At 40.6% G+C, this 25124-nt stretch overlaps 1 protein-coding gene across 2 annotated transcripts in view; it reads right to left on the bottom strand.

Annotated features, from left to right (window-relative positions):
• Nucleotides 1-1230: 1230 nt before the first annotated feature.
• Nucleotides 1231-25124, bottom strand: part of Stx17 (syntaxin 17) — a 52831-nt gene continuing 28937 nt past the window's right edge. For both annotated transcript variants that reach the window (XM_055605318.1, XM_055605317.1), the window contains exons 4-8: nt 21437-21662; nt 14477-14592; nt 14346-14396; nt 6939-7025; nt 1231-6229 (exon numbers count right to left, since the gene is read on the bottom strand). In XM_055605318.1, the coding sequence (XP_055461293.1) occupies nt 5990-6229; nt 6939-7025; nt 14346-14396; nt 14477-14592; nt 21437-21662 (720 nt within the window). In that variant the 3' untranslated portion in view covers nt 1231-5989. The remainder of the gene's footprint in view (nt 6230-6938; nt 7026-14345; nt 14397-14476; nt 14593-21436; nt 21663-25124) is intronic.

The following is a 25124-nucleotide window of genomic DNA, read 5'->3' as shown; positions in this document are numbered from 1 at the left end:
TTGTATCCCTGTTAATGGCAAATGTGAGCACTGCACAAAGATTTGCTATGTCCTAGCTACCGCACATTCTATTACACACTTCCAAAGTTAGGACTCACATACTATGGCCTCTCTATTCAATTGTTCTAACAAATGACAACCATAAAAAAAAAAAAAAAAAAAAAAAACCCAAAGAAGCAGATGTCTGTTCATATCCCAAATGAAGCGTATAGTCTATTGGAGAGGTCTTTCTATCGTTAAGGAGAAAATTTCAACTCGGAGGAATTACCCATGGGTGAAAGTGCACAGAATCCATTAGGAAACAGATGACCATACCAACCTAAACTGCGGAGGTCCTGGGCATTAAAGGTAAATTCCGTGGGTTTTCTCAATTGGGTTTCCAATAAATGTTTATGGAATGAGTAACCATCACAAAGTAGGCATTCAGTGTTAAACAGGAGGATCTCACAAATGAGAGGTGAGAAAAGAAGACAGCTACACTAAATCTACCAAAAGTTTCAGCCAGTATGAGCAACATTTCTGGCAACAAAGGAGAAACGAGCAACTCAACAGGTTTCAACAGTTCCAACTGAAACAAAATACCATCAGTTCCTTTAGACCAGTGTTTTCAACCTGCGGGTTGTGACCTCCTTAAGAGTTGAACAACCCTCTCACTGGGATTGCCAAAGACCATTGGAAAACATAGATGGTTACATTTATGATTCATATCAGTAGCAAAATTACACTTATGAAGTAGCAACAAAATAATTTAATGGGGGGCTCACCATAACATGAGGAACAGCATTAAAGGGTCACAGCATTAGAAAGGTTGAGAACCACTCCTTTAAACAAAGAATTGCTATATTTTAGATAGCTATAGTCACTCCTGTCTGTTTACCTCTAACTGGCTTAAACTGTACATTGAATTCCTTGTTTTCTTGGTTACTAATGTCTTGATTTTTCCTATGTCATTTTGTTTCACGCCACTCCTTCCTCACTTGAAGCTGACAGCCCTGTTCCATCAGGCATATTCTTCCTTACCTGCTGTTGAGCACAACTCCGCAAAGCCTTCCTACTCATTTCGTTATTCCTTCTCTGAAGCTTCTACTGCTGTGTCCATCCTTTTCCTGGTGTCACCATGTTTTGGTGTGCCTTACCTGCTTTAGGTAAGTGCATGGCTTATTGTGATACAGTCTACAGGTCTATCTTTCTGTACATGACACTAGCATTCAACACACAACAGGGATTCAGTTTAGTGTTTGTCAAATGGGTGAATTTTATTGCATATTTCCTTATTCAAGCACCACTCAGCAACATAATAAATGACAAACCAATTCAGGAAGTATTGAATTTTGCAGAAATCCTCACCATTGAGTCTTTCCTGTCCATACCTAAAGTTCAACAACAATGTGAATCACTCCTTTGAGGCATTTAGCTAATGGAATCTACTAACACAATTTATTAACATCAAAAGGAAAATCTCAAAAAGTCGAGAAGTGTATACAAAAAAGCAAACTATTGAGTGTCTCGCTCAAATAAGTGTGTAAGGGGCTCACGGGCCGACAGAGCGCCACTTGCTGCTGATGGGGGGTCCTCGTGCTTTTACTGCAAGGAACAGGCGGTGAGACTGATACAGTTTGGAAGGTTAAGAAATTGCATCTAATTTCCTCTTCTTAAAGCAATTTGTGTTCTTACATTTCTTCCCATTTTGCCTGATTTGGACCATTGAGTTGGCCTGACCTACAAGCTTCAGCAGGCAGCTTGACATAGCATAAGAAAACCTTGGTAAAAGTACATGGAGGATCCTCCCCACCACACCCCAAGTCATTCTCTTAGATCTGATACAGAGTAGCTTTGTGATCTCGGGCAAATCATTTTGCCCTTGACATTTTTTATGTTTTTATTCCAATATATTTGTTGGGTTAATATTGCACAGATGTATGTGTGTCACAAACTAGTTTCTTTGAAGGTAGTAGCGTAGATACACAACTCTTTTACTATTGACTTTAACACTCTAGAAGTTTTTCTGTGAAAGGGTGCCAAGCTGCTGAATACAAACAGAACCGCTTACTAGAAACATGTGTTAATAAGAGTTATAAAACAGAGTTGGATGTTTTTAATCCCAGCACTTGAGAGCTGACAGCAGGACTGCAAGTTCAAAACCAGCCTACACTATCAGTAAAGTCTGTTCCAGAAAGCAAAAACAAACTCCACATACAGAATCTGAATGTGTGTTATTACTCTGGGCCAGAGAGGAAGCACCCTTGCCTTGTCAGATCTCTAACTACTTGAGAATGTCATCAGACATCAGTAAGCACCTGGGAGCCACAGCCACATTCTGCTCTGTGAGGAGAAAGCACTGTATGCACAAGGAGGACCTTGCCCGAGGCTGTCACTCCTTTATCCATGTGCTGTCAGTGAAGGGCTTCTGGGACTCTTCTGAGAAATGCCTTTTCTAACAACTCAAAGGAACGCTTGGCTTCTGGGCTTTTACTGGAAGGTAGTGTGCTAGGTGTCTGTAGTTCCGTTTCCTACTTGGAAACAGTAGGTGTTAACAGCAACCAGTTCTCACGGCAGAAAACATAAGAGTATGAAAGGCAGACCGGCAGAAGGACATTTGTGGAATTTCAGGGTCCCTGCACTAGAAGTCCGGCCAGTTAGAGGCAGCTTTCGGCATGCTTGCTTTCTAGGCATGTTAAGTCCCTGGCTCCTGTGTGTGAGTCAAGAGAGTTAAGCCAACAGAAGACACAAAATTAAGATGGGAAGAGAGCAGGGTCAAACGGTATGGGGGAACAGTCTGTGGCCAACACAGTGGATGTGGCTTTTCTTATTTAACATGCAATTCTTTACTGGCAATCCAAAAGCTGATGTTCAGAAATAGGCTGTTACCTATACCCTGCTGTGCCTGCATGGCTTCCCAGGAGCATCATTTAAAGAGTAATGATTCATTGATTCTAAAAGCAATGAGAGACCTGTTTTAAAAGTACTTTAAATTATATAAAACACTTTAAGCAATGATCATAACCTCGGATATAAACCAGAGTGTAGGGGGTGGGTTGGATCCCCAGCACTCATAGTTTACACTTGAGGAACGGTGCAGTGCCGTGTTCTGCCATAGCCACGATTAAGGGCAGGCTGCGGACACCTAGTGAGGCCAGAAGACAAAGAAGCAAGTGAACAGTGTGGGTGGCTGTCCGCTGGCCCACAGCCTCTGGGCTCCCAGTGAGGCACAGTTGACAGAGCAGGCTAAGCATCAACACACAGCCCCATCCTGGCTTCCTGGCTTCAGAACTGAGTGACTCTGCGAATTACTGAATTCCTGAGGCCCAGTTACACTATCCTCAAATGCCTGGTGGAGTGCCTGGCAGACTGCTTGGTACACACCACTTTTTCTGTAGGGAAGGGTGTTTTCTGAAAACTGAGAGTGTTAATCTATTTGTAGACTGAGAGTGGTTTAGTAGGTTGAAACTAGCATGTTGAAAACAAAACATCAGAATGTATTGCATATAATGGTAAACATTTCTCATGTCTATATGTTCAATTTTAATATACTTTTTACTGTGGGTTACACTAAAATTTCATTGGAATTCTTGGATTATAACATCAAAAACAGTCTTTAGGAGTACCGGCATTATTGAAATGAGTCTTTGCAAACTTTAAGACCTTAATTAAAGTAGTTCTTTTTAACTGGTTGGAATAAAAATAAGACATAAATCATAGAAAAGATAAATTTAATTAGACACTATAGGGCATATTAAATTCAAGTTTAAGATCACTTCTGTGTCATATTGATTAAATGACACTTTTAAGTACTTTATTTCATTTGTAGTTGATTAAACACTTCTAAGTAATTTCCACAAAAAGTTAGCTATTAGGTTCTACTGTGGAGAAAGGAAATACAATTTCTAAATAACTTTAAAGTATAATAAAATTTTAAAGAAGACTGTACCTTCCTTAAGCACGGAGACAGCTAGAGTCAAAAGCCCAATACTGATAGTTCATGGCCATGTCAACAGTTCCTCCACTGGTTCAGCAAAAGTGCAAAATCCAGAAGGTGTGAGTTTCACATACAGGCCTCACTACTGGTTCTTTTGAGTTCTTTGTGCTGTGGCTGTGGCACCCTGCTTATGGCACACTGACTGAGTGGCCCTTTTGGGATTGGCAGAATTGAGTATTAAGCAAAGAGGAAGATAAAGTAGAATACGAGAGATTAAAAGAATTAAATGGCATTGCTTATTCTTGTAATTCCAGCTAAGCAGGCTGGGTTGGCTGTGGCCAACCTGTGGCCAAGGTTCAAGAATCTAGTTTTAGCCAGGTATGGAGGCACACCTTTAATCCTAGCACTCAGGAGGCAGAGGCAGGTAGGTCTCTGAGTTCGAGGTCAGCCTGTTCTATAGAGTTCCCCGAAAAGGCAAATCAGGGCTACACAGAGAAACCATCTTGAAAAATGAAACAAAAGAAGAAAGAATGTTGTCTTAAATAAAATATGGATGAGTTCTGCCCTGCCCTCCTCAGGTATGACATGCTGTCTTAAAGGAGCAGCAAGAGCTGGAGAACAAGTATGAAGTTAAAAGCAATTACTCCAAATACTTAATGCCCAGTGTCAGGCAGTGTTTCAGGATCCACATTTACTTGATACTTCCCAGTCATTTAAGAAGATGTAGTGCTTTGTTTCATAGGAATACACTGGTCAGACACAGAACATGGAAGGGAAGGATTTTGTGGCCCAGAAGGAAATGTAGCAACCAGTAGAGGTCAAACATCAACTCAGCTCTTAAAAGCAGCTAAGTGATGAACCCTTTGGCCCTCGAACCTGTGCTCCTGGCTGGTCGTGCACTCTCTTCAGGAGAGATTAAAGAGTTGAGGCGACCAGTAGCCCCTTCTTATTTCCAATGAGCTAGGATTCGGGGTGAGGCTGCCTTCAGTCTTAAGTTCCTTTCTCTAGATCTCAAATCTTCTCGTTTGAGACAGACATGGAGCTGGACTGGAGCATGCCTGCTGTCCATGTGAACTTTTGGGTTAGCACCACAGAGCTTTCCTTGAGTCTGAATCTTGGCCTTGGCCATCTAGAACATGAGAGAAGTTAAGCTTGAACACTGGAAGAACAGCGGCAGAGGCAGGAGGGAGAAGGCTGGGGAAAGGGCAGCAGTAACAGAAGTGAGGTAGAAAGCTCCTTCTTGCCCCCCTCCGAGAAGGCTGAGGGGCCCAGACCCCTTGAGACAGGTATGCCAGACTCCTGAAGTTCTAAAATGCTCCATGATATATATAGCCTTTACACTCCTCTCCACCCAAATAATGTTGAAAGTACTTAAATTTTCTTTTTCAACATAAGAGATTAAGCTAGAGATGGAAAACTAGATAAAAAGGCAGATTGTGAAAAAAATCCTCATAATACAGGTAGAATTCACCCTAGAAGCAGAGAGCTTTCAGGATCACCAGCTGGAAGCGGCTTGGTGGCTGGTCTGGTGGGTCCAGCATGGGAGGGGCTGACTTCAGAAAAGATACCTATGTCACAATGAGGAGACTGTGAGGAGAAAGTGGGCTTCTCTTTCTATTTTATAGTATTAATCTCCTTCCTCAGAAAATATAGATGGATCCAAGTTCAGCCAGCCCCCAAGTACACAAGTAGCTCACCGGTGTCCCTTGTTAGGCAGCAACATTCCCACCGGACAGAAAGACTCCTGCACTCATATTCTTGGAGAAATAATCTACAAATACACTGACCCTCAGCTGTCCAATACATTTCTACACATCTTATAGTTATGGGTTCAGTTTTCACATTTGCAGGCAGAACACTTGCTCTTTGGCAGTCTTTAAACTTGACCTGACAGACAGCACACACCCTCAGCCCAGGCTCCTCCCCTCCACCATCTCCATTAACACCCAGGAAACAAATCGTCCTCTATGGTGGTTCACTGCCCCAAGGACATGGAGAGCCGCTTCCTAGCACTGTTCCAGCGGCGGCGGCAGCAGCAGCGAGGTGACCTCGCGCCAGCCGGAAGCCTGGGCTTTAACTGCATTTTTTGTCACTTTGGTTAGGGAGATCTGGACAGCTGGAAGTGAGCTTCTCCATCATTTTCTGTTTCCTTCTTTGTATCAATTTTCCACCTGTGAAGCCCAACACCCCACCACCAAGTGCAGCTGCAATTCCTGCCACTTTGAAGCCTGCGAGGAGGCCGATGGGACCCCCCACCACTCCTCCGATGAGTGCACCTGCCACAGGCAGAGCTGCCAGCTTGTATTTTGCAGCCTGTGAAAAAAAAAGAAAAATTCAATTTAAAAATTGAGTTGAGAAAATTTGCCTGTGGTGATGTGCGTCTTCCTTTCATTACTCCTGGCAATGCCTCTTTAACTCTGGATTCCTAATTAACCTCAGATTATTCTTGGATGCATGTGCATGTGTGTATTCTACAGGTACAGCCATTGCTCCAGACCCCAGAACTAAGGGGGAAGGGGTGTGGTCCGGAGTGGACTGTACTAATTGATTTCACTTTCGAAACAATCAATCCACTATCAGGCTGGCTCATTTAAACAGTTTCAGCAGCCCCTGGCTCCCACCAGAGCTTTGATTCCACACTAGGCACCTGGGCTGAAAATCACTTCATGTGGATAATAGATGGCCACACTCCTCCAGTGCTGCTGCAGTCTCATACTTTTGCTCTGCCTGGATTCATGGGTGGCTCTCTCTTCTCCCTAGGCCTCTGCAGATATTCCTTCATAACAACTAAATGCCCTAGATTGAGTTCACAGTTCTTTGGGGGGAAAAAAAAACTGATGATAGAATGAATCTGGGAGAATATTACAGCCATTGATTTCTTACACTACCTCTGTGTCACTTCTTCCTGATTTCCTTAATTGCTGGTTCCCTCAACACTGAAGAGAGCAGATCAATTGGGTTAATACTGGAGATTCCTGGGAGCCGGAGTACCATTGATTTGTCAGCAGGAGCAGAATCTTACCTTCCCCAAGTTTTTGGTTCCCTCTTCAACATTCACAGCAGCACTGTTGACATGGTCTGCAATGCTGTCAATCTTCTCCTGCTGAGACTAGATGCAAAGGAATTATGAGTGAGCAGTCCTGCTGGGGAGCAGTGGGAAGCCAACACACACTATTTTAATTCCTGTAATCAGGCCCCGGGTACTGCAGCCTTGCAGTCTTCATAGTGGTTCATTAATAGCAGCTGATAAACCATTTCGAAAGTACAAATTCACTTTCACGAAAATAGAGGGGAACTTAATGATTGGGTAATAAAAGGGTGGCACCTTCATAGCAAAAAGCACCTCACACTGGAGTTCATTCAAACATACAAACATGTTATTCTCCAAATGAACCTACTTTGTAGGAGGAAAAATATCAAAATAAGCATTTACATGTCAAGTTGGGTTTGATAGTTTAAAAAAAAAAAAGGAGGAAAACAAATTCAAACAAACAAAAAGTTCATAACTTATCTTTGGAGATTCTGTTTAAATAAAATTTACCTTAGGAGTAAAATGTCTTTGATGCAACAAATACTAATTGTTTTTGTTGTTGTTGTTGTTAGAACTACACTACAATTCAGTGTAATCCAGCCTGAAATCTTTGCACTTTTGATATGCAATAGGGAGCAATCTGTGGTCTTGAGTTTTACTAAAATATTTCAGATCGATACTATTAATACAGCAGTCTATCTAAAACAGCGACACCTGTTCAGACACAGCAGAGATCATGGCTCCTAGGATCCCTGATGGCTCAACAGTGTGGCTGGGGACTGCCATTCTAGGTTTAAACTCACCTCAGTGTCATTCATGAGTGGCTACTAAGCTCTGCTCAGACACCTCGGTCACAACCAACCTGTCATTGCCCTGGAAACAGGATCACATCAAGATCAACTTTACTTAGTAATATACATACATACACATATATAGACATATACATATATGTGTATATACATATATCTACTATATACATATATAGTTAGTTATATACAATAACATGCACCCATTTTGATGGTGGAGTAGGTTCTGACCAGTATAGAACCATGTAATCACCATGACTATCAGGGCACAGGCAATTTCTTTCACTTCTGAATTTGCAGAAAAATATAGAATTTCCCTCTCATTCCACAGTGAGTGAGAAGTAATTCAACTGTCTTAGATGCTAAACTGATTTAGATGGAGGCCCTCATACCCAACACTTATTTCAATCAGCATTTCATGTGAGAATGAATGTAAGTACAACATAGCTCACTGAGCCCCCATCTGGTTCCTATTAGCATTATTGATATTCTTTCCCTGCCCAACATGCGCCTTCTCTCTGCCAGGCCATTTGTGGTGGCCCTTCATTCCAAGATTCTCCGCCACCATCCTGATAGCTGTAAAAATTCCTAAAATAGTCCCTCTTCAGTTTTCTTTTGAACCTGTCACACAAGTGTATCCAACACTCTCAAACTTGAGAACACACTAGATCACCTGAAAAGCTTCTAAAAATGCTGGACCTGCCACCTGGCTTTGATGTGACAGTCCTGAAATACAGTTTGAGAAATTATTTGTGTGTGTGTGCATGTGTGTGTGTTGTCATCCAGAAGAGGGCATCAGATCCCCTAGTGCTAAAGTTACAGGAGGATGTGAGCCACTTGTTATGGGTGCTGGGAACCAATCTCAGGCTTCCTGCAAGAGCAGTATGTGCTCTTAACTGCTGAGCCATCTCTGCAGCCTCCCACTTCACACACTTATTATCTGTGATAAGACTGGCACAAAACCTAGGTCTGCATATTCTGTGTTCAGACCCCAGCACTGTCCTGGTATGTCCTTGAGCCAAGCACATGAGGACAATGGTACTTCTACTTCATAGAGTTAAGAGAAGGATACAACGAGATGTCTGCAAAGCACATGGGATAACAGAAGACCCATCCTGGATTTCCCTCTTGCATTTCTAGTAAAAATGTTTAGTGACCTTGTTCCTATGATAATGCTCTCAGATAATAGATCTATGGGTTTTAAATTTTATGACAGGAAAGCTTCTTTAAGTCAGCTTTCTTCTTAGCCACAGAAGTAAAAGGGCCAGCACCAATAATTTCCAACTGGACTGGATTCCTGACACCTTAGCATTACTTCTGTTTGGGATATACCCAAGGCTTCTACTCTTGCTTGACACAGTCTATGCTAGCAGATAAGCCACTTCAGGAAAACAGTATCATCAACTTTTACATCTTTATAGGCTAGAGTAGAGGGCAAAGAGTTCCTTTCCCTTAGGCTGAGGGAGGAGTCTGCCAGAGCTATTGCTATGTCCACATTCCAAACGACACAGGATATCAGAAAGATATATTTTCTGTGCCCCTTCCTAAAACTTTGGATACTGCAACACTATGACTGCCTTAGTCACTGCTCTGCTGCTGTGATGAGATAACATGACAATACTAAGTCTTATAGAGGAAAACGTTTAACTGGGGGCTTGCTCACAGTTTCAGGTGCTTAGTCCATCATCCATGGCAGGGAGCAGGCTGATGGGCAGCATAGTGTCACACACAGTACTGAAGAATTAGTTAAGAGCTACATCCTGATGTAGCCAAGGGATAGAAAATGAGCCTGCCATGGGCTTTTGACACCTTAAAGCCAACCCCCAGAGATACACTTTCTCCAACAAGACCACACCTCCTAATCCTTCTAATCCTTTCAAGGAACTCCACTCCCTGGTGACTAAGCATTCAAATATATAAGCCTATTAGGACCATTTTCATTTAAACCATCATAATGACCTTTTAAAGTTTAAAGTAGAATACTAAGATAATGAGTTTTTTTTCCTATAAAAATCCTTTGGAATAATTGGATTAAATACCACCAGGAAAATGCCCATTACTCATTATTTCAACTGTAATGCATTCATCACTGCAACTACCAGCCCAAGATGAGTCCATCTATCCTGGGGTAGTAGCAAGAACTACAGAACGTGTGAAGTTTGCTTAAACATGGGGCTAGGATAAGGCAGAGAGCAGAAAGCCTTGCCATGGGATCAACAGGCATTCCTCAACTATACAGACCTAGCTGCTTCTTCCCTTTAGCTTGGCCTCAGTCCTCCAACTATCTATCTTCAGATCCTACTTCATGAATAAGGAGGACTTTGTGATATTTATAATGATGGTATTTAGCTGTCAATCACAATCGGAACGCCAAACTACACTGCATTTAGAACTCAGTCCTTAGGTTTTCCCCAGGCCAACCTGTACATGTATAACCTACCATGGTCTATGAAACCAGGCTTCTGCCAGTGGTGGAGTGGGGCCTCTTTGCTTCTGATTTGTTTAAGTCTTATCTATTGGTTTAAGACTTTATCTACTTAGATTTCCCACACTGAACAGTCTTCACCCTCCCCCTGCCTGGCATTTTACTCTTTGGCACTTAAAAGTGTTTTCAGCATCCCCATAACAATGAACTAAGCCCTTTATAAGGCACACTACACAGTGTTTATCAAACTAACATACACATCCCATTTTACAGAAGAGAAAAATTCAAAACTCAAAAAATATGCCTATGAGTTTCATTTTAAGGAATATTGAATTAGGTTGCCCTATTGTCCTGAAAACAGCTAAATCTGTATAAGCAGTTATAGGAGAAAAATGTGAATTATTTTGTTAATAATAATTGAGAAGAATTCAAGTTGGATAGATGAATTAAAAACTAATGAGAAATCATTTTTCCCTTGAATGCTTGCTGTGGACACTTGTCAGCCCAGCATCAAAGAATATTTCATGTTATCATAAAAACAATAATTCACTCAACAAACTCATCCTCGAATTCATTCACATCAACAACAATGCTCTTTCTTAGAGAGGCTGTTGCACAGTTTTACTAGTGTACATGAAGTTGAAACTATGAGTTTAAGACAATCCCCAAACTGCAGCTATTTCCCTTTATTCCTCCCTAAGTTCCAGCCATAACCATATGCAGACACAGAAACAGGCTCAGAAACAGAAATGTGACACACAGGCAAAGTATGGCTCTCTTGGCCTAGCAAAGGCAGTAAGCAGGGTAGGGAAGCAGGAACAGTGCAGCGGGAGGGACTGAAGGACTCGAATACTGGCAAGACAGAGGGAATGATGCTGGGGACGGAGGTAAAGGTAATGTAAAGAGCCAAAGCAAAGTTGCAGCAACAGCTGACGCAGATGGGAGGGAGAGGATGAGAGATGTTGTCTGAGAGGGTCCTCTCATCAGGTATGCAAAACCTTCTGCCGTCAAATACCATGCTGACACTCACAGAGACCATGTAAGAAGAAAGCTGACTGAAGCCACTGGATCCTATGCTAGTGCAGCCAGAACAAGACTGGATTTCAGGATCCACACAGAAAAAGATAAAAGACATAATTCAAAACAGACCCAGCAGTAAGGATAACATCTTGTCCAGCTTCTGGCCAAGAGTTCTTTCAGTTGTCCTTGACTAGAGAGAAATAGGGCTGGACACAGGAAAAAGGATCTTGCACAAACAGAGCAGCAGGTACTTTAAAGATAGTAATACACTCACACTTACTGGCCTATACTGTCGTCTCCCATTATCTTAGCAAATCCCTGTTCCATGCACACTGCGTGTACAGCTAACATTGTGAATGACTTCTAAGTGTACACATTTGTGGCATTTTGTTCACAACGCAGAGGCATCATCACCACGACACGACAGGACCTTTCAATTCCTACAGAAGGTGCTCCTTAACTGCACGATTAATTTGCTCAGACACAGTCATATCCATGTGACAACAGAGGATGTGGTCACTCTTGGTCCCCTGCTTATTCTGTGCCTAAATGGAGCATTTATGAATCCGTGGCCATGCGTCAAAAAAACGCTCAATCATCCTGGGAATAACAATCGTTCTTTGAACTTCTTCCAAATAGTATTGTGCCTCATGTCCTTGTGATAATAACTAGGACATTTGGATGCAGCTATGGTTGTGGCTGGAACCTTGTGTGTAAGTCCTTCTGAGACTGGAGAACTGCTTACTACATAACATAAGTGAACACACAACTGTTAATTCTCCACAAACTTTATTTTTTCTTTCATATGCCTTCCCACTAAAAGAAAAATGCATTTGTCTTGAAAAGAGCTAAGTACATCTTTAGTTTGTTCTTTAAATCAACCTTAGTGACACATAATTTAAATGTATTGAAATGCATTTAAGTGTACAGATTGATGGCTTTGGCAAATGCATTTATTATGTAACCATGCACACACAGATTGTATACTCTATATTAGATTGGAAGATTATTAATTACAATAACTAGATAGATCTTGAATATAAACAACACATGTTTGGGGGGTCCTATTTATTCCCTGCCATCTGCAAAAAATAACAAACACCTAAGCCAGAGCTTGTAAGATTTTTTTCTTTTGACTTAGAGGCATCAGAATTAATTCAAGCAATTAAATGCTTTCAATTATAGTCATTACAGTTCAAGGAAAAATACATAAGACAGAATATAAGAATAGGGCAACAACAAACAACATAGAAATCATTTATACAGGAGAGCCACAAAAGAAGAAAGAGTTCCTAAGAAATGAAAATATGTTAAGGTAGGTCAAAAGAAATAAGAACAGTTGTCTCAAAAACCTTGAAAACCACTTATACCGAAAGAAGACAAACCCATTCTGTTATGCGGCTCTAAATGCCAAAAGTGCCCAAAGTGCCCAAGGGGAATTAGATGACAAAGTTACACAGGAAGAGCTTCCACCCTCTCCTACAATCTTCAAAAGAATGGCTGAGACATCACGTGTCCTGACCCCATAACTGTTAAAAAATCAGAAGGTTAGTGTGGGGGAATCTGGAGCAGGCTGCAGCTAGATTAGCAAGCTCTGGAAGGATACAACTCTCTGAAGCTGTGGTCTAGGAGTTTCCACCTCAAAGCCAGGCCTGAGGGAGGCCATACCTCAGAAGAGATAGATCCTAGTCAATCCCTGGCTTGATCAAGAACAAGTAACTAGCCTAGCCAGAGTACAAGGCGAAATGGCTTTGTACTTGGGCAAACACATATTCACGTATGTGCCCATACACCCTAACTTTCTATAATTCCTGGGGAAAACACACGGACAGTGCAGAAAAATAATGATGTAAAAGCTATCTTTCCTCCAAAACTGCAATGTGCTCTCTAATCTATGACAACAGATTCATTCAGGCCTATAACAAAGAATATAAATATAAGGTTTCCTGTCTTTGACGTCACCTTCCTCCAGGTTGATCCTTAACTAGTCTTTGGGCCTCCTTATATTATATAGGTAGCTGTTACCACTCTACCTACAGGTTAAGTTCTTGCATCTGGTTCCTAACTAGTCGCCCTACCCATACCTCCTCTTTACCATTAAAACAGTCTTTCCAAGGCACAGACTGGATTGCAAGAGTTTTGTTTGATCACATGTAAGTACAGGCTCCTTCAGGCCCACAAAGCGACCCAAAATTCAATACCAGCACAACTTGGCCCTCATTATCCTTGCTTGCCCCTGGTAGTGCAGGCTTTGAGTAACAGGTACATTTTGTACTCTTGGACAGTCCACACAGCTTGCAATGTCTTGTCCTGGTTCATGGATTCTGAAGTGTGCCCCCTGTGGTCCTCTATGAGCATTTATTTACTCATTCTTCAAGGCTCATGTTAATGCTAGCTCTGCAAAAATAGCTTTGATGCTGCTATTTCATACACGACACCTCCCCTGCTGGAATATAATGCTTCTTCTTGGAGCTGATGAGGCTTCTCTCTATACCTTACTTTTTTGTTTTGTTTTTTAATTTATTATTTTTAAATGTATTATAAATTTTTTATTTATTGCAATTTATTCATTTTGTATCCCAGCTGTAGCCCCTTCCCTCAGCCCCTCCCAATCCTACCCTCTCTCCCTCATGTCCTCCCATGCCCCTCCCCAAGTCCACTGATAAGGGAGTTCCTCCTCCCCTTCCATCTGACCCTAGCCTATCAGGTCTCATCAGGATTGGCTGCATTGTCTTCCTCTCTGGCCTGGTAAGGCTGCTTCCCCATTAGGGGAAGGTGATCAAAGAGCCAGCCACTGATTTCATGTCCGATATAGTCCTTGTTCCCTAGATTTACAATTTAAGGACCATCTCATAGTTCAATCCAGGCGTGGTAGTTAAGAGCACTTGCTGCTCTTGCACTGGACCCAAGTTAGGTTCCCAACACCAATATAGCAGCTCAAAACCACCTGGAAGTATAGTTTCAGGGCATCCAATACCCTCTTCTGGCATCAGTGGGCATCAAACACACAGGCATTGTACATTCATACAGGTAGGCAAAGCTCATAGACACAAAAGCAAATATTTTTTTAAAAATATGTGACTTCTACTGAAATTCTAATTAAAAGGGCTGTGACTGATCAGTTCTGAGCCCCAGTTAAATACTTACATTCACTAGGAGGGAGAAATCAGTGACCAGATGGCTAAGTTCAATTAAGTCCTTAAAAGAGAGAAAGAAAGAGAAGAAATTACTTACTTTTACATCTCACAGTTACCAAAAAGAAAATATGTTGAACATACCGCTTCTAAGGTATCCCAGGATTCAGCAGCATCTTGGTCTCGAGGAATTTCAGGCAAGGCGTATGTCTGAGTCAGACTCTGAGAAGCAGCTTCGGCCTCCCCAGCGTGGAGCACGCCTGGATGAACACAGACTTGGTTAAGGTTTGCTTCTCAGGAAGGACAGAACACAAACTAGCTCCACAAGACAACCAGCATACAGAAGGTTGCAATTCAGTTCAGGCTTAAGGTAAATGGATCCGTCTATAAAAACAGCATCATGTACCCTCGGGCAGCCTCTTCTTTAAGTGGTTAGACCTACACACACTCTCCGTGCCATGGAATGAAAGGGTGAGAGGTGGAAGAGGTGGCAGAGGGAACTGCTACCCTCCATGTTCTGTCACCGAATCCTTACGCCGGGACTTTGCTATTTCAGTAATAAGGATCACACAACAGCTGTCAACAATTGAAAAGTGGGTGCGTAAGATGAGTCAGCCAGTAAAGCATTTGCAAACCTGACAACTTGAGTTCAATCTTGGAACCCACAGACAGATGAAGGAGAAAACAGACACCACAAAGTTGTCCTCTGATTTCCTTACACACACCACAATTCATACATTACACACACACACACACACACACACCAATAAATACGTAAACATATAACTTTAAAGTAGGAAAGCTCAATGGGGCTTAGCACTTTGGCAGACTAGTGAAGTAGAAAAGTGATGTAGTTATGTGTTTGTAGCAATTAATATCAGTCTCCACTGGTGACAATTCTGCTAGTAATGAGCACATCTGCCATCTGAATATTGTTGAACATGCTGAAACTGCTTAGAATCACTCTTCCTCCATGTACTTCCATGGTTTCTTCTACTTCTTTTCTAGTTCTTACAAAGCCTTCAACACACAAAACTCTTTATTAAGCATTACTGTAATAACAGAGCACTTTGCACTACACACAACCACTTTTACGTTTTTCTGGGTCTTCGTGGTGGTTTTACCAACCTTTCATTCATGAAATTCATACCTGTTGCACACCTAACAGACACAGTTTTTATACCTACCCTAACGCGGCTGTTAGCACTGTGGGTTTGGTCAGAAAGACCAGTGTTAGAACCCTGGTTTGGAGACTTGCTGTTCCTGCTTGTAAAGTGAGTTGCTATTAACTTAGCATAGACTCTGTCCCTGCTGCTGCCACTGTCACTGTTGCTATCAGAACAGAGCTTCCATGGGACCTGAGGTACAGACATCTAAATGTCAAGTTCTGTCAGCACTATCTGACAAACTATGCCAGAGTGAGGATGATGTGCCACATGTGTGTAGGGCAGGCAGGAAATCCTGACTGTGCAGAGCGAAGACAGGGGTTCTGAGGGTGAAGCCTAAGGCTGAGAAAATGAGACAGGTGGAGTGGGATGAGTACACCCAGAGTGTCTGACTCAAGGAGAACAGTGTGTTCACAGGCTTGAAATCAAAAGATGTCCGGTCTAGCTGCTGCATGGCTGTGCTCAGGAAGGAAACAAAGGCTGAAGCTGACAGGCTAAGGTGAGGCTACCTGAAGGTATTGCAAAGCTTTTCCAAGAGCCGTGTCTTTCTCACATGATCATTACCAAACTGTTAAGAGGAACTGAAGACCACTGGGAAGTTGGAAGATGCCATAATCAGACTATAGCCATAGCGTGAAGAGCAAATTAAGGATAAAGTTGGCAGGTGAGAAAGTTAAAGAGTAGAGCCCAGTTGAGGGTTTACAATATATCCAGTGCAAAATGACAGTCTTCAGCCCTACAACAGAACAGTGATGTGTCGAGGACACCAGAAGCTCTGCTCACTCCACTTTAAACCCAAAACACCTGCCATCCTACATTAACATCTTTTTATGTTACACTGTATTTATTTTGTTGTGTGTTCACATATATGTATCTGTGCCATGATGCTCATGTGGGAGTCGGAGGACAACTTAATGGGATAGGAGAAGGTTCTCTCCTTCGTGGGTCCCAGGGATCCAAGCACCTTTACCTGCTTAGCTACCTCACTGGTCTGACTTTAACATTATGTGTTGTTGTTAGTAGCAAGGATGAAAATGTGGATGGTACAGAGTATGGTTCAGAAAGAAATTACATTCTAAAAAAAAAAAATCAGAGATAAAAAGGGGGTGATCATTAAAAAAGGAGGAGACACATCAGAGATAATAGAGACAGAGTTTGGAGGGAGTTCTAATCCAGCTTGATATGGCAGGTACTTGAGACTTTCTAGAAAAGATGGCATTACTAGGCAAAGAAGAGAGGAATAAATATGCTAGATGGAGAACCCAGTATGAGCAAAGACCTCAAGAGAGAAGTAACACAGCTAAGCTACAATCAGCAGCGAGCATTACCAAAGCACAGAAGGAAAAATACAGCAGCACAAGAGTAAAAGACGTAGATGAGGAGGGGCCTTTCTGATGGGAAAGACCTTATGCAGCATACACAAGGTTGCTGAAGGCTTACAAGTGTGTTCTGAAATGATATGATGACTGTGACCAGGCCTACTCCTTATGAAATGATATTCATTCCTGTTACCTTTCCATTCCTTCTGTTTTCAGCCAAGCCTAAAAATGAATGATATTTTAGAAAACTGTGTGATTAGTTTATTTTCAAAGTTAACAAATACTTTACTCCTAAGAGGGGGAAAAACTTGTTTAAAATAATCAGGAAGGGAACAGTCACCTGGACAAAAGATAGCATGCAGACTCATCAGAATTCATAGTGGTTATTTTTCAATTCTAAACTTGATTTATTTGAATGTGTGTGTGCTGAGATTTTAGAAGTGTCATATTGCCTAGATGGGCTCAGGTTTTTCATAATATGCTTTTTTAAGGAATATTTTTATTTACTCTTTGGCAATAATATATCTCAATCATACAAAACCCAAGCACCCCTCTACTCTGCCTGGAACCTCCAATATTTCCCCTTCCCATCTTCCTGTCCTCTTCTTTTAAAATAATGAGGCTAACTAGTACCATCTGTATGTATATGGGTGTCTATATTTTGAATCTTAAAAGAACAAAATCATCAGACACAGAGTATATTTTATAACTTATAAAGAGCCAATCTTTTTTAAATGCTTACAAATTTTTAAATTTTCACTTCAATCAAGATAAATTAATCAACCTATGACTTTCTCTCACTTTATATGCCATGTAACTTCTTGATCGGTAACAGACATAATATAGGCACAGAATATTGTGCATACTCTAAAGAACTTAAGCCATTACCTAGAGAAGATCCAAGAGAAATAGGCAGGGTCTACAAAACAAGGAAAGATTATGTTTTATCTAAAGAGAGAGAGAGATGAGAAGTATCTGACATTTAAAAGACATGAAAGATTTCTGTCAGGACAAAAAAGAGATGATTAGGTCATCTCCGTCTCACTTGAAACCCAACTACGTATGTGTCTTTGTTACAACAAAGACGTCCTTTCTTTTTCATGGAAAACCTTGTTGTTAATTTACAACACCACAAATCAATTCAAGGCATGACTGTCAAGAAAGAACTCTTAATTTCTACAACTTCTGCAGTTTATTTATTTCAATTTGTACCTTAGCGTTCATCCTTTGACTATGAACTCTTACAAATTTGTGTGTGTGTTTTTTCTAAACTCTACAACTGAATGTAAAGCCTAATTAATATCTATACATTCAAACAACCCTTCAGACCATTAACTCCCTCTGGCTAAAGTGATAACTAAGCTGTCTAACAATATCTGCCCTCCCTTTTTCTTTGTTGTTCTTTATGAACGACAAAGATTCTACCAGGAAGTACACTTAGTAGATGTGATAATCTGCAATAGGTGAAGTCCCTGCTAATCTTCATGACATTAGTGTTTCACTAGGAAACTAAATAAATTCAAAGCACTCCTTAAACTTTTCAAGTTCTGACACCTTAAAAATGAAATTAATTAGATATACCTATCTATCAAAATAAAATGACTTCTAAGTCACAACCTAATGAAGAAGAGGAATTTTAGATTAAAATCAAGGAAAATGTAGCTTCTGAACACCATCAGACTGAAACAGTGCTGTGTTCTGCGGAACCATTCAGTGCATGCATACACCGGAGGTAGAAATCTACTATTGCTACTGCTGAAGTTCCCAGCAGAGTGAGATCTTTGCTTTTGTCGGTATTTGTTGAAAATGGACTAAAATTCCCTTCCTGCTGTGCTGCTGAAGTGTATGTCCTGTATGCAAGAAAGGTGAGACAGATGAGCTTCCATTCTGAATGCAAATCAGATGAGTAGGCTCATCATTTCTCTTGATGGGGAGCAAGGAGAGTGAAATGAAAGTGGACACCCAATGAGACACGTGGAGCTTCCTATATCAAGCAGGATTGGCAGAGATGGGCTTCTGGAACTCTCAGAAGCTGGACAAAGACACAGCAAAAACACGGCTTTCCCCCAAACTTCCTTCATTTTCTAGAGAACATAAGGTATCCTATTCTACTCATTTATTTCTATTTGTAAATGGAAACTATTTTTGTAGTTTTGATGTCACTCATGGTAATGTGGCAAGATTGCTCTGAATCTGTTTCCAACCAATTTATTTAGAATTAGATTTATAAAGAACACAGAATTTTAAGACATTTAACCTCCATGCAAATAGTACAGATTTCTGTGTCTAGGCTGTCAGCATTCTAATGGGTATGCAAAGCAAAAACAAGGAGAAACTGGAGCACACAGGATAAAAATGTGTAGAGTGACAGGAATCTGTAGCCATCAGGAAGACACAGCACATGCCCAATCCTACTCCATCTTGGAAGCCTGTAAAAGTTCATTTCTTGTGTTCTTCCCGTCATTCAAGTTTGTTAGTATTTCTGCATTTAAGGCAACCGAGTAGAGGCTCACTCTGTGAATGCCTCAGGGGCTGTTAGAGCCTGCTTTGCCTGGATAATGTACTTCTGGTAAAGCCTCTGCTCAGTGTTAGCACAACTTGGGTGTGCTGCTCTACAAACAGAAAGGCTTCCTTAATCATATCAGCACTGTGTCCTCCAGTGGCAATCATCAGAGGTTTAGACTAATGATATTCCACAAATTGAGAGGTTTGAGAATCAATAGAGTTGAAAATGGATTTCACATGCTGTTTCTTCCCTCTTACCCTATGTCTCTGTCCGAATTTTTTGTTTGTTTTGTTTCTTTAATACACATGCTTCCTCCAATTCTACTAAATCTCAGGTTTCACACCAGCCTTCTGCTTAATGGCAAGTGTAATTGGCAAGAAGTAGGTGACCAGGAAACTCTCCAGTGATATATACTCAAGTGAACAGGCCACAAATAGTTCCTCTTGGATAAATGCACACAATGCAATGATAAAATGCAAATTAAAGCAATTATTATGTTACTATTGTGAGAAAAATTCAGGACCAACTCAAGTATTTTGCTTCAGATGAAAACACTAGTGATGGAGCACTTGAAGCCAAATAGCAGCAGTTTGACACCAACTAGTCTTTCCAGGAAATCCTACTGTCTTCACTGTTATTTCTGTCAAAATGCCTCGGTATAGAAGTAGTCCATAAACATATGGATGGAGAAAGCCCAGTATCTACCTATGTCCAGAAGACATCATGCATGCTCCAGCTATGAGCAGCCTTCCTCTGCACCTATATGTCAGTGTAAACAGAGCTATGAAAATAGTAATGGCAAACTACCAAAATGACCCCAAAATGACTGAAGCACTTTTTGTTTTTGTTTGTTTCGTTGTTTGGTTGGTTTTTGTTTCAGCTTGGTTTTATAAGAAAAGGCTCCTGTAGCCCTTGAACTCCCAATTGCTTACCCTAGCCCAGCGTCCCAAGAGCTGGGATTCCAGGCGCAGCACATGCCCAGGGCTACTGCAGCATATCTGAAGGGACATCGTCCCTATCATTTACTCATTTGCCTGAATTTACAATGCACCAAGGAGCAGCTCCCTATGTGTGAAGCACCGTGCACAGTACAAAGGCTACAGAAAAGAAAGACTCCCAGAAACTGCCAGGCAGCCTGAACTTCTGCATTCCCTTGCACAGTGCTGACTCATTAGCGGTGACTGTGTACACATTTAATTAAGACATAGGGAGTAGCAAGAAGAGTGTCCTGGTAGATACAAATGGAAACATGGCCAGGTACATTACCCCTAAGTTCCCACTTTGATTTCTAGTTGCTCTGTAGCCCATATTTTTCATAAAGATTAAAATCCTTTAAGACATACAAAATGTATTGAGATGGGATAAATTAAAAATAAAAGATAAACAATTACAACAGAACAGGGAACAAGAGTAGCAGTTATAAAATAAAGCTGCCACACTTTACAGGTTTAACCTTTGGTGATTAAAACTTTGGTTTTAAGTTTCCTAAGAGATAACTCAATTACAGAAACCTTGTTAGTTATTCTATTCATTTACTTATAAGACCCAAACAAATAAAAAACAGCTATTTTAAAGCACTATGACTTATCAAGCCAACGTTTTTCTCTATATAAAAGATACTAGCATAGTGTGACCAAAGATTACCAAATACATCCTTAGAAATGAGATAACAGTGTTCACACAGCTGTTTCTTAGAATATCACTTCCCAAAAGTTGACAGAACGAAATCACCATAGATTTTTCATTCTGTTAGTTAAGTTTAGAGAATGGAGAGAGGAGAGAGACCTAAGTCTGTGAAGCCAGAGCCTAAGAAGAACAGCTTCCAAGCAGCCTGCCCTGCACTGGACAGGACAGAGGTGCACACTGCACACTAGGACATTATCTTTACGAATAACTTACACGTCCCTTTTCAATACATGGGCAAGCATATACGTAAGCCCAAAGTTCCAATCACAACAATTTTATCTTGCAAAATCCCCAGGGTACAAGTGTCTGGTCTGTTTGGGGTTGGCTCACCCACTCACAAGGATTTCCAGGGCATTTCTCCATTATACCCGAGGAGCTAAGCTTTAGCAAACTGCACTACTAGGATCAACAGTAAGACATGTGTTACCACCAATGGTCGTGGATCTGGTCAGAGAACGCTGTACAAAAGCTTCTTCGTCATTAAATTGTTTCTTCAGTTCTTCGACAGATTCCAGGTGGAGCTGGAGAAACTCTGCCGTGGCAGCTGCTGCTGCCTCCTTAACAGGTTCTATCATGCGCTTCAGAAGAACCAGGTCATCCCTGTGGACTTTTAAGCAAAGCTTCTCCATTTCTCGGATATTGGAGCGGAGTTGCTATAAATGAAAAATGGAAACATTACCTTTACCATTTCTCAGTATAAGACCTATTTCTTCTCAGAATAATTTGCTATAATGGTCATGAATGCAAATGATTATATATTGTCTACTATAGGAGCATACGGTTTTTCAATTTCCCACATCTGTCTCTTGGCTGGCCTAGAATCCATGTCCTCAAACTCGAATTTATGTGGTAATTTTGCATTTATTACATGTGACTACTACACAATAAATGTTGTACAACTAGCATTATCTTGTGGGACATTCATAGAACTTGAATATCTTAAAGACTCAAGTGATCTGTATTGTTAAATCACAGATACATTCTATAATTTCTAATAAAAGTATATGATTCCAAAATGAGTAAAGTAAAAATGAAAATGAAAAGTCAATATAGCGGGAAAAAAAATACATGTAATAGGAGCTAAAAAGATGGCTAAGCATCTTTTAAGCTAGTTAAGAGCACTGGCTGTTCTTCCAGAGGACTCAGGTTCAATTAATTCCCAGCACCCACACGGCAGGTCATAACTGTCTGCAACTCCAGTTCTAGGGAGTATGATGACCTCTTCTGGCTTCCAGGGGCACTAAACACATATGTACAAGCATACATCCTACATATAAAATTAAAAAATAAAATATTAAAAAAGAAAGTACATAATAGAACAAAAGATACAATCATTAATTATATTAAATATTAATTAAGCAAATATTAATTATAAAATAAAGATATTTTTGGACAGAATAAACAAGAAATACATTTAAAACATAAATACAAAATGGTTTAAACAAAGAGGGAAAAAAAGGGGACCACATTAACCCTAACAACGCTATCCAAAGAATGACTTGCTATAGCAGCATTAGTGTCAGACAGACGGACAGACTTTAAAGCAATCCCATCACCAGAAATAGAGAATCACTTTATAAGTGTCTCTTCAGAAATATATCATAACACAGACAGAATAATACAATACAAAACCTGACAAAACTACAAGTGTTTCTTTTTTCTATGTGTGTGTCCCAGCGTGAATGTTTGGAAGTATATAGGCTCGTGTGTATGCTGATGTACATGTGGGGGAGATACAAATTTGATATCAAATGTTGTCCTTGATTGCTCTTTTCTTTGTTTTCTGAGGCAGGGTCTCCGGCTGAACCTGGAGTGCACTGATTCCAGCTATTCTAGCCAGACGGCCTGTTCTAGTAATTTCCTGTCTCTGCCTTCCAAGCACTAGGGTGACAGGTGGCCACCATGCCAGCCTGTCTTATGTGAGTTCTTGGTGTCTAAACTTTGGTTCTTATGCTTAGGTGGCAAATGTTTTTATCCACTGAGCCATCTCCCCAGCCCAAAAATGTTAAAATTAAAGGTCTTAAAAGCCTCTCTTCCAGCTGCCTGAGGATCAGGATGTAAAACTTTAACCTCTCCAGTACCAAGGCTTTCTGCATGCTACCATGCTCCTTCCAATGATGATAATGGAGTAAACCTCTGAAACTATAGGCAAGCCCCAATTAAATGCTTTCTCTTATAAAAGTTGCCTTTGTCATGGTGTCTCTTTACAGCAATACAACAATGACTAAGACAGCTCCATTTCCTTGTTCTTCTCTTCTTCTTTCAGATGCTTGCCCGAGCTAGTGCTCCCTCACCCATGAGCTGTGCTCCACTCGCTCACAGGCTGCTTTACCTTCTCTATTCTAAGCCTCCCTGTTCCACGCAGATGACCTATACAGTTTGCTCTGGGCTTTCCTTTCACACTCATTTTAAAAACAAGAAAAGAAAGACTAGAAATTAGCAAGGTAAAGAACTAACTGAAGAACCTAGAAACAAAGGCAAATGTAAAAAGAAGAAAGTTACAAAGAGACAAATAAACTTAATGAGACAGAGAAACAGGTACACAACAGATTAACAAAGCCAAAATTATTTTTGGGGAAGAATAAAAAAATTGATGAGCTTCACAAAAGTAGTTTTAAAAATAGACACAAATAACCAAAATCATAACAAGGAGCATCTCTGCACATCTTAAAGAATTAAAAAGATAATGAGAAATTATAAATAAACGGCATAGTGGTGGTGAACCCCTTTAAGTTCAGCTCGGGGAGGCAGAGGCAGACAGAGCTCTAAATTCAAGGCTAGCTTGATCTAGAGAGTGAGTTCCAGAACAGCCAGAGCTACACAGAGAAACCTTGTCCTGAAAAAAACCGAAACCAAAGCCAAAACCAAACCAAACCAACAGCAAAAAAAGAATTATGAATAAATTTATGCCAATAAATTAGAAGAGTTGGATGAAATGGACACATTTATATAAAAGTATAATTTATCAAACTGATATAATCAAAACCTAAATGGTCACTTAAATATTAATTTTCTTTTTCTTTTTTCTTTCTTTATTTTATTTATTTTTATTTTTTATTTTTTATTTTTTTTGAGATAGGGTCTCATCCAGCTCAGAATAGCCTCAAATTTCCTATGTAGCTGAGGCTGGCCTTGAGTTCATTGATCCTCCTGCTTCTCCCTCCTGAATGCAAAGATTATAAGCACTGGTCACTATATCCAGCTACTATTAAATAAATTAAATGCATATTTTTGAAACTCCCCTCCCTCTCCTTCCCCATGTTAAACAACAATCAACCAAATTGTTTTTAAACAATGGCTCAAAGCCAGCAGGAGTTGTGTCACTGTTCAGTTTTACCAAATATTTGTAAGAAATTACACAGCTCCCTCATGGAATGGTTAAAGGCTAGTGCCTTGATAACAAAACTCAGCAAAGAAAAGGAAATATTCACAGCGAACTCATGTGCTCTCACAAACAATGTACAGAAATTCTCAGAAAAATGTGGCAACTTAAATCTGGCAGAACATAACAGAGCAACAGCAGTACTGAACAGACCCACTTCAAAAGTCAGATTAGAAGGTACTGTTACGGCAACAAGAGTAAATTGCAAGCCAGTCGCAAAGACACAGTCTGCTTAGTTCAGTCTCTATCATGTTCTGAAACAGGCTGAATTAAACACAGTCTGAAGGACTCATTTGGGGACGAGGCCACACAGAGAAGATGGGAAGTACCTGCCAGGGTCGCCAGGATGGCGATGCCTGTGGTGGGAAGACAGGTGGTGGTAACTGAAATGAGCCACAGACCCTTTGAGAATGCTCACAGCTATCTATTTTGGTACATGAGTATGTAAGTGTAATTTTTTGGGAGCATATTCATGGCATGAGTATTCTACAGTACATACCATGTTATTCAGAGTTTAATGTTTCTAGAAAAGAAATCTACATTGATCTAAGTGATAACCAACCTAAAGGTCAATATGGATGAAAACACCTGTGGTGGGGGGGATATGCTGCAGTAGAGCTCTAGCTGTGTAGGTATGTGAGTTATTAGCCTGTGAATCTGTGTTCTTTCAATGGGTGGAAGAAGTAATGAAAGAGACTGCTTCTTTGGGATGAATTCTGACATAACATAAAAC

Source organism: Psammomys obesus, unplaced genomic scaffold (genome assembly GCF_907164565.1).
Source record: "Psammomys obesus unplaced genomic scaffold, mPsaObe1.curated_primary_1811, whole genome shotgun sequence".
In the NCBI taxonomy this organism is placed as follows: Eukaryota; Metazoa; Chordata; class Mammalia; order Rodentia; family Muridae; genus Psammomys; species Psammomys obesus.
The sequence above is the reverse complement of the archived record's forward strand: the minus strand, read 5'-3'. Positions and strand labels throughout refer to the sequence as shown.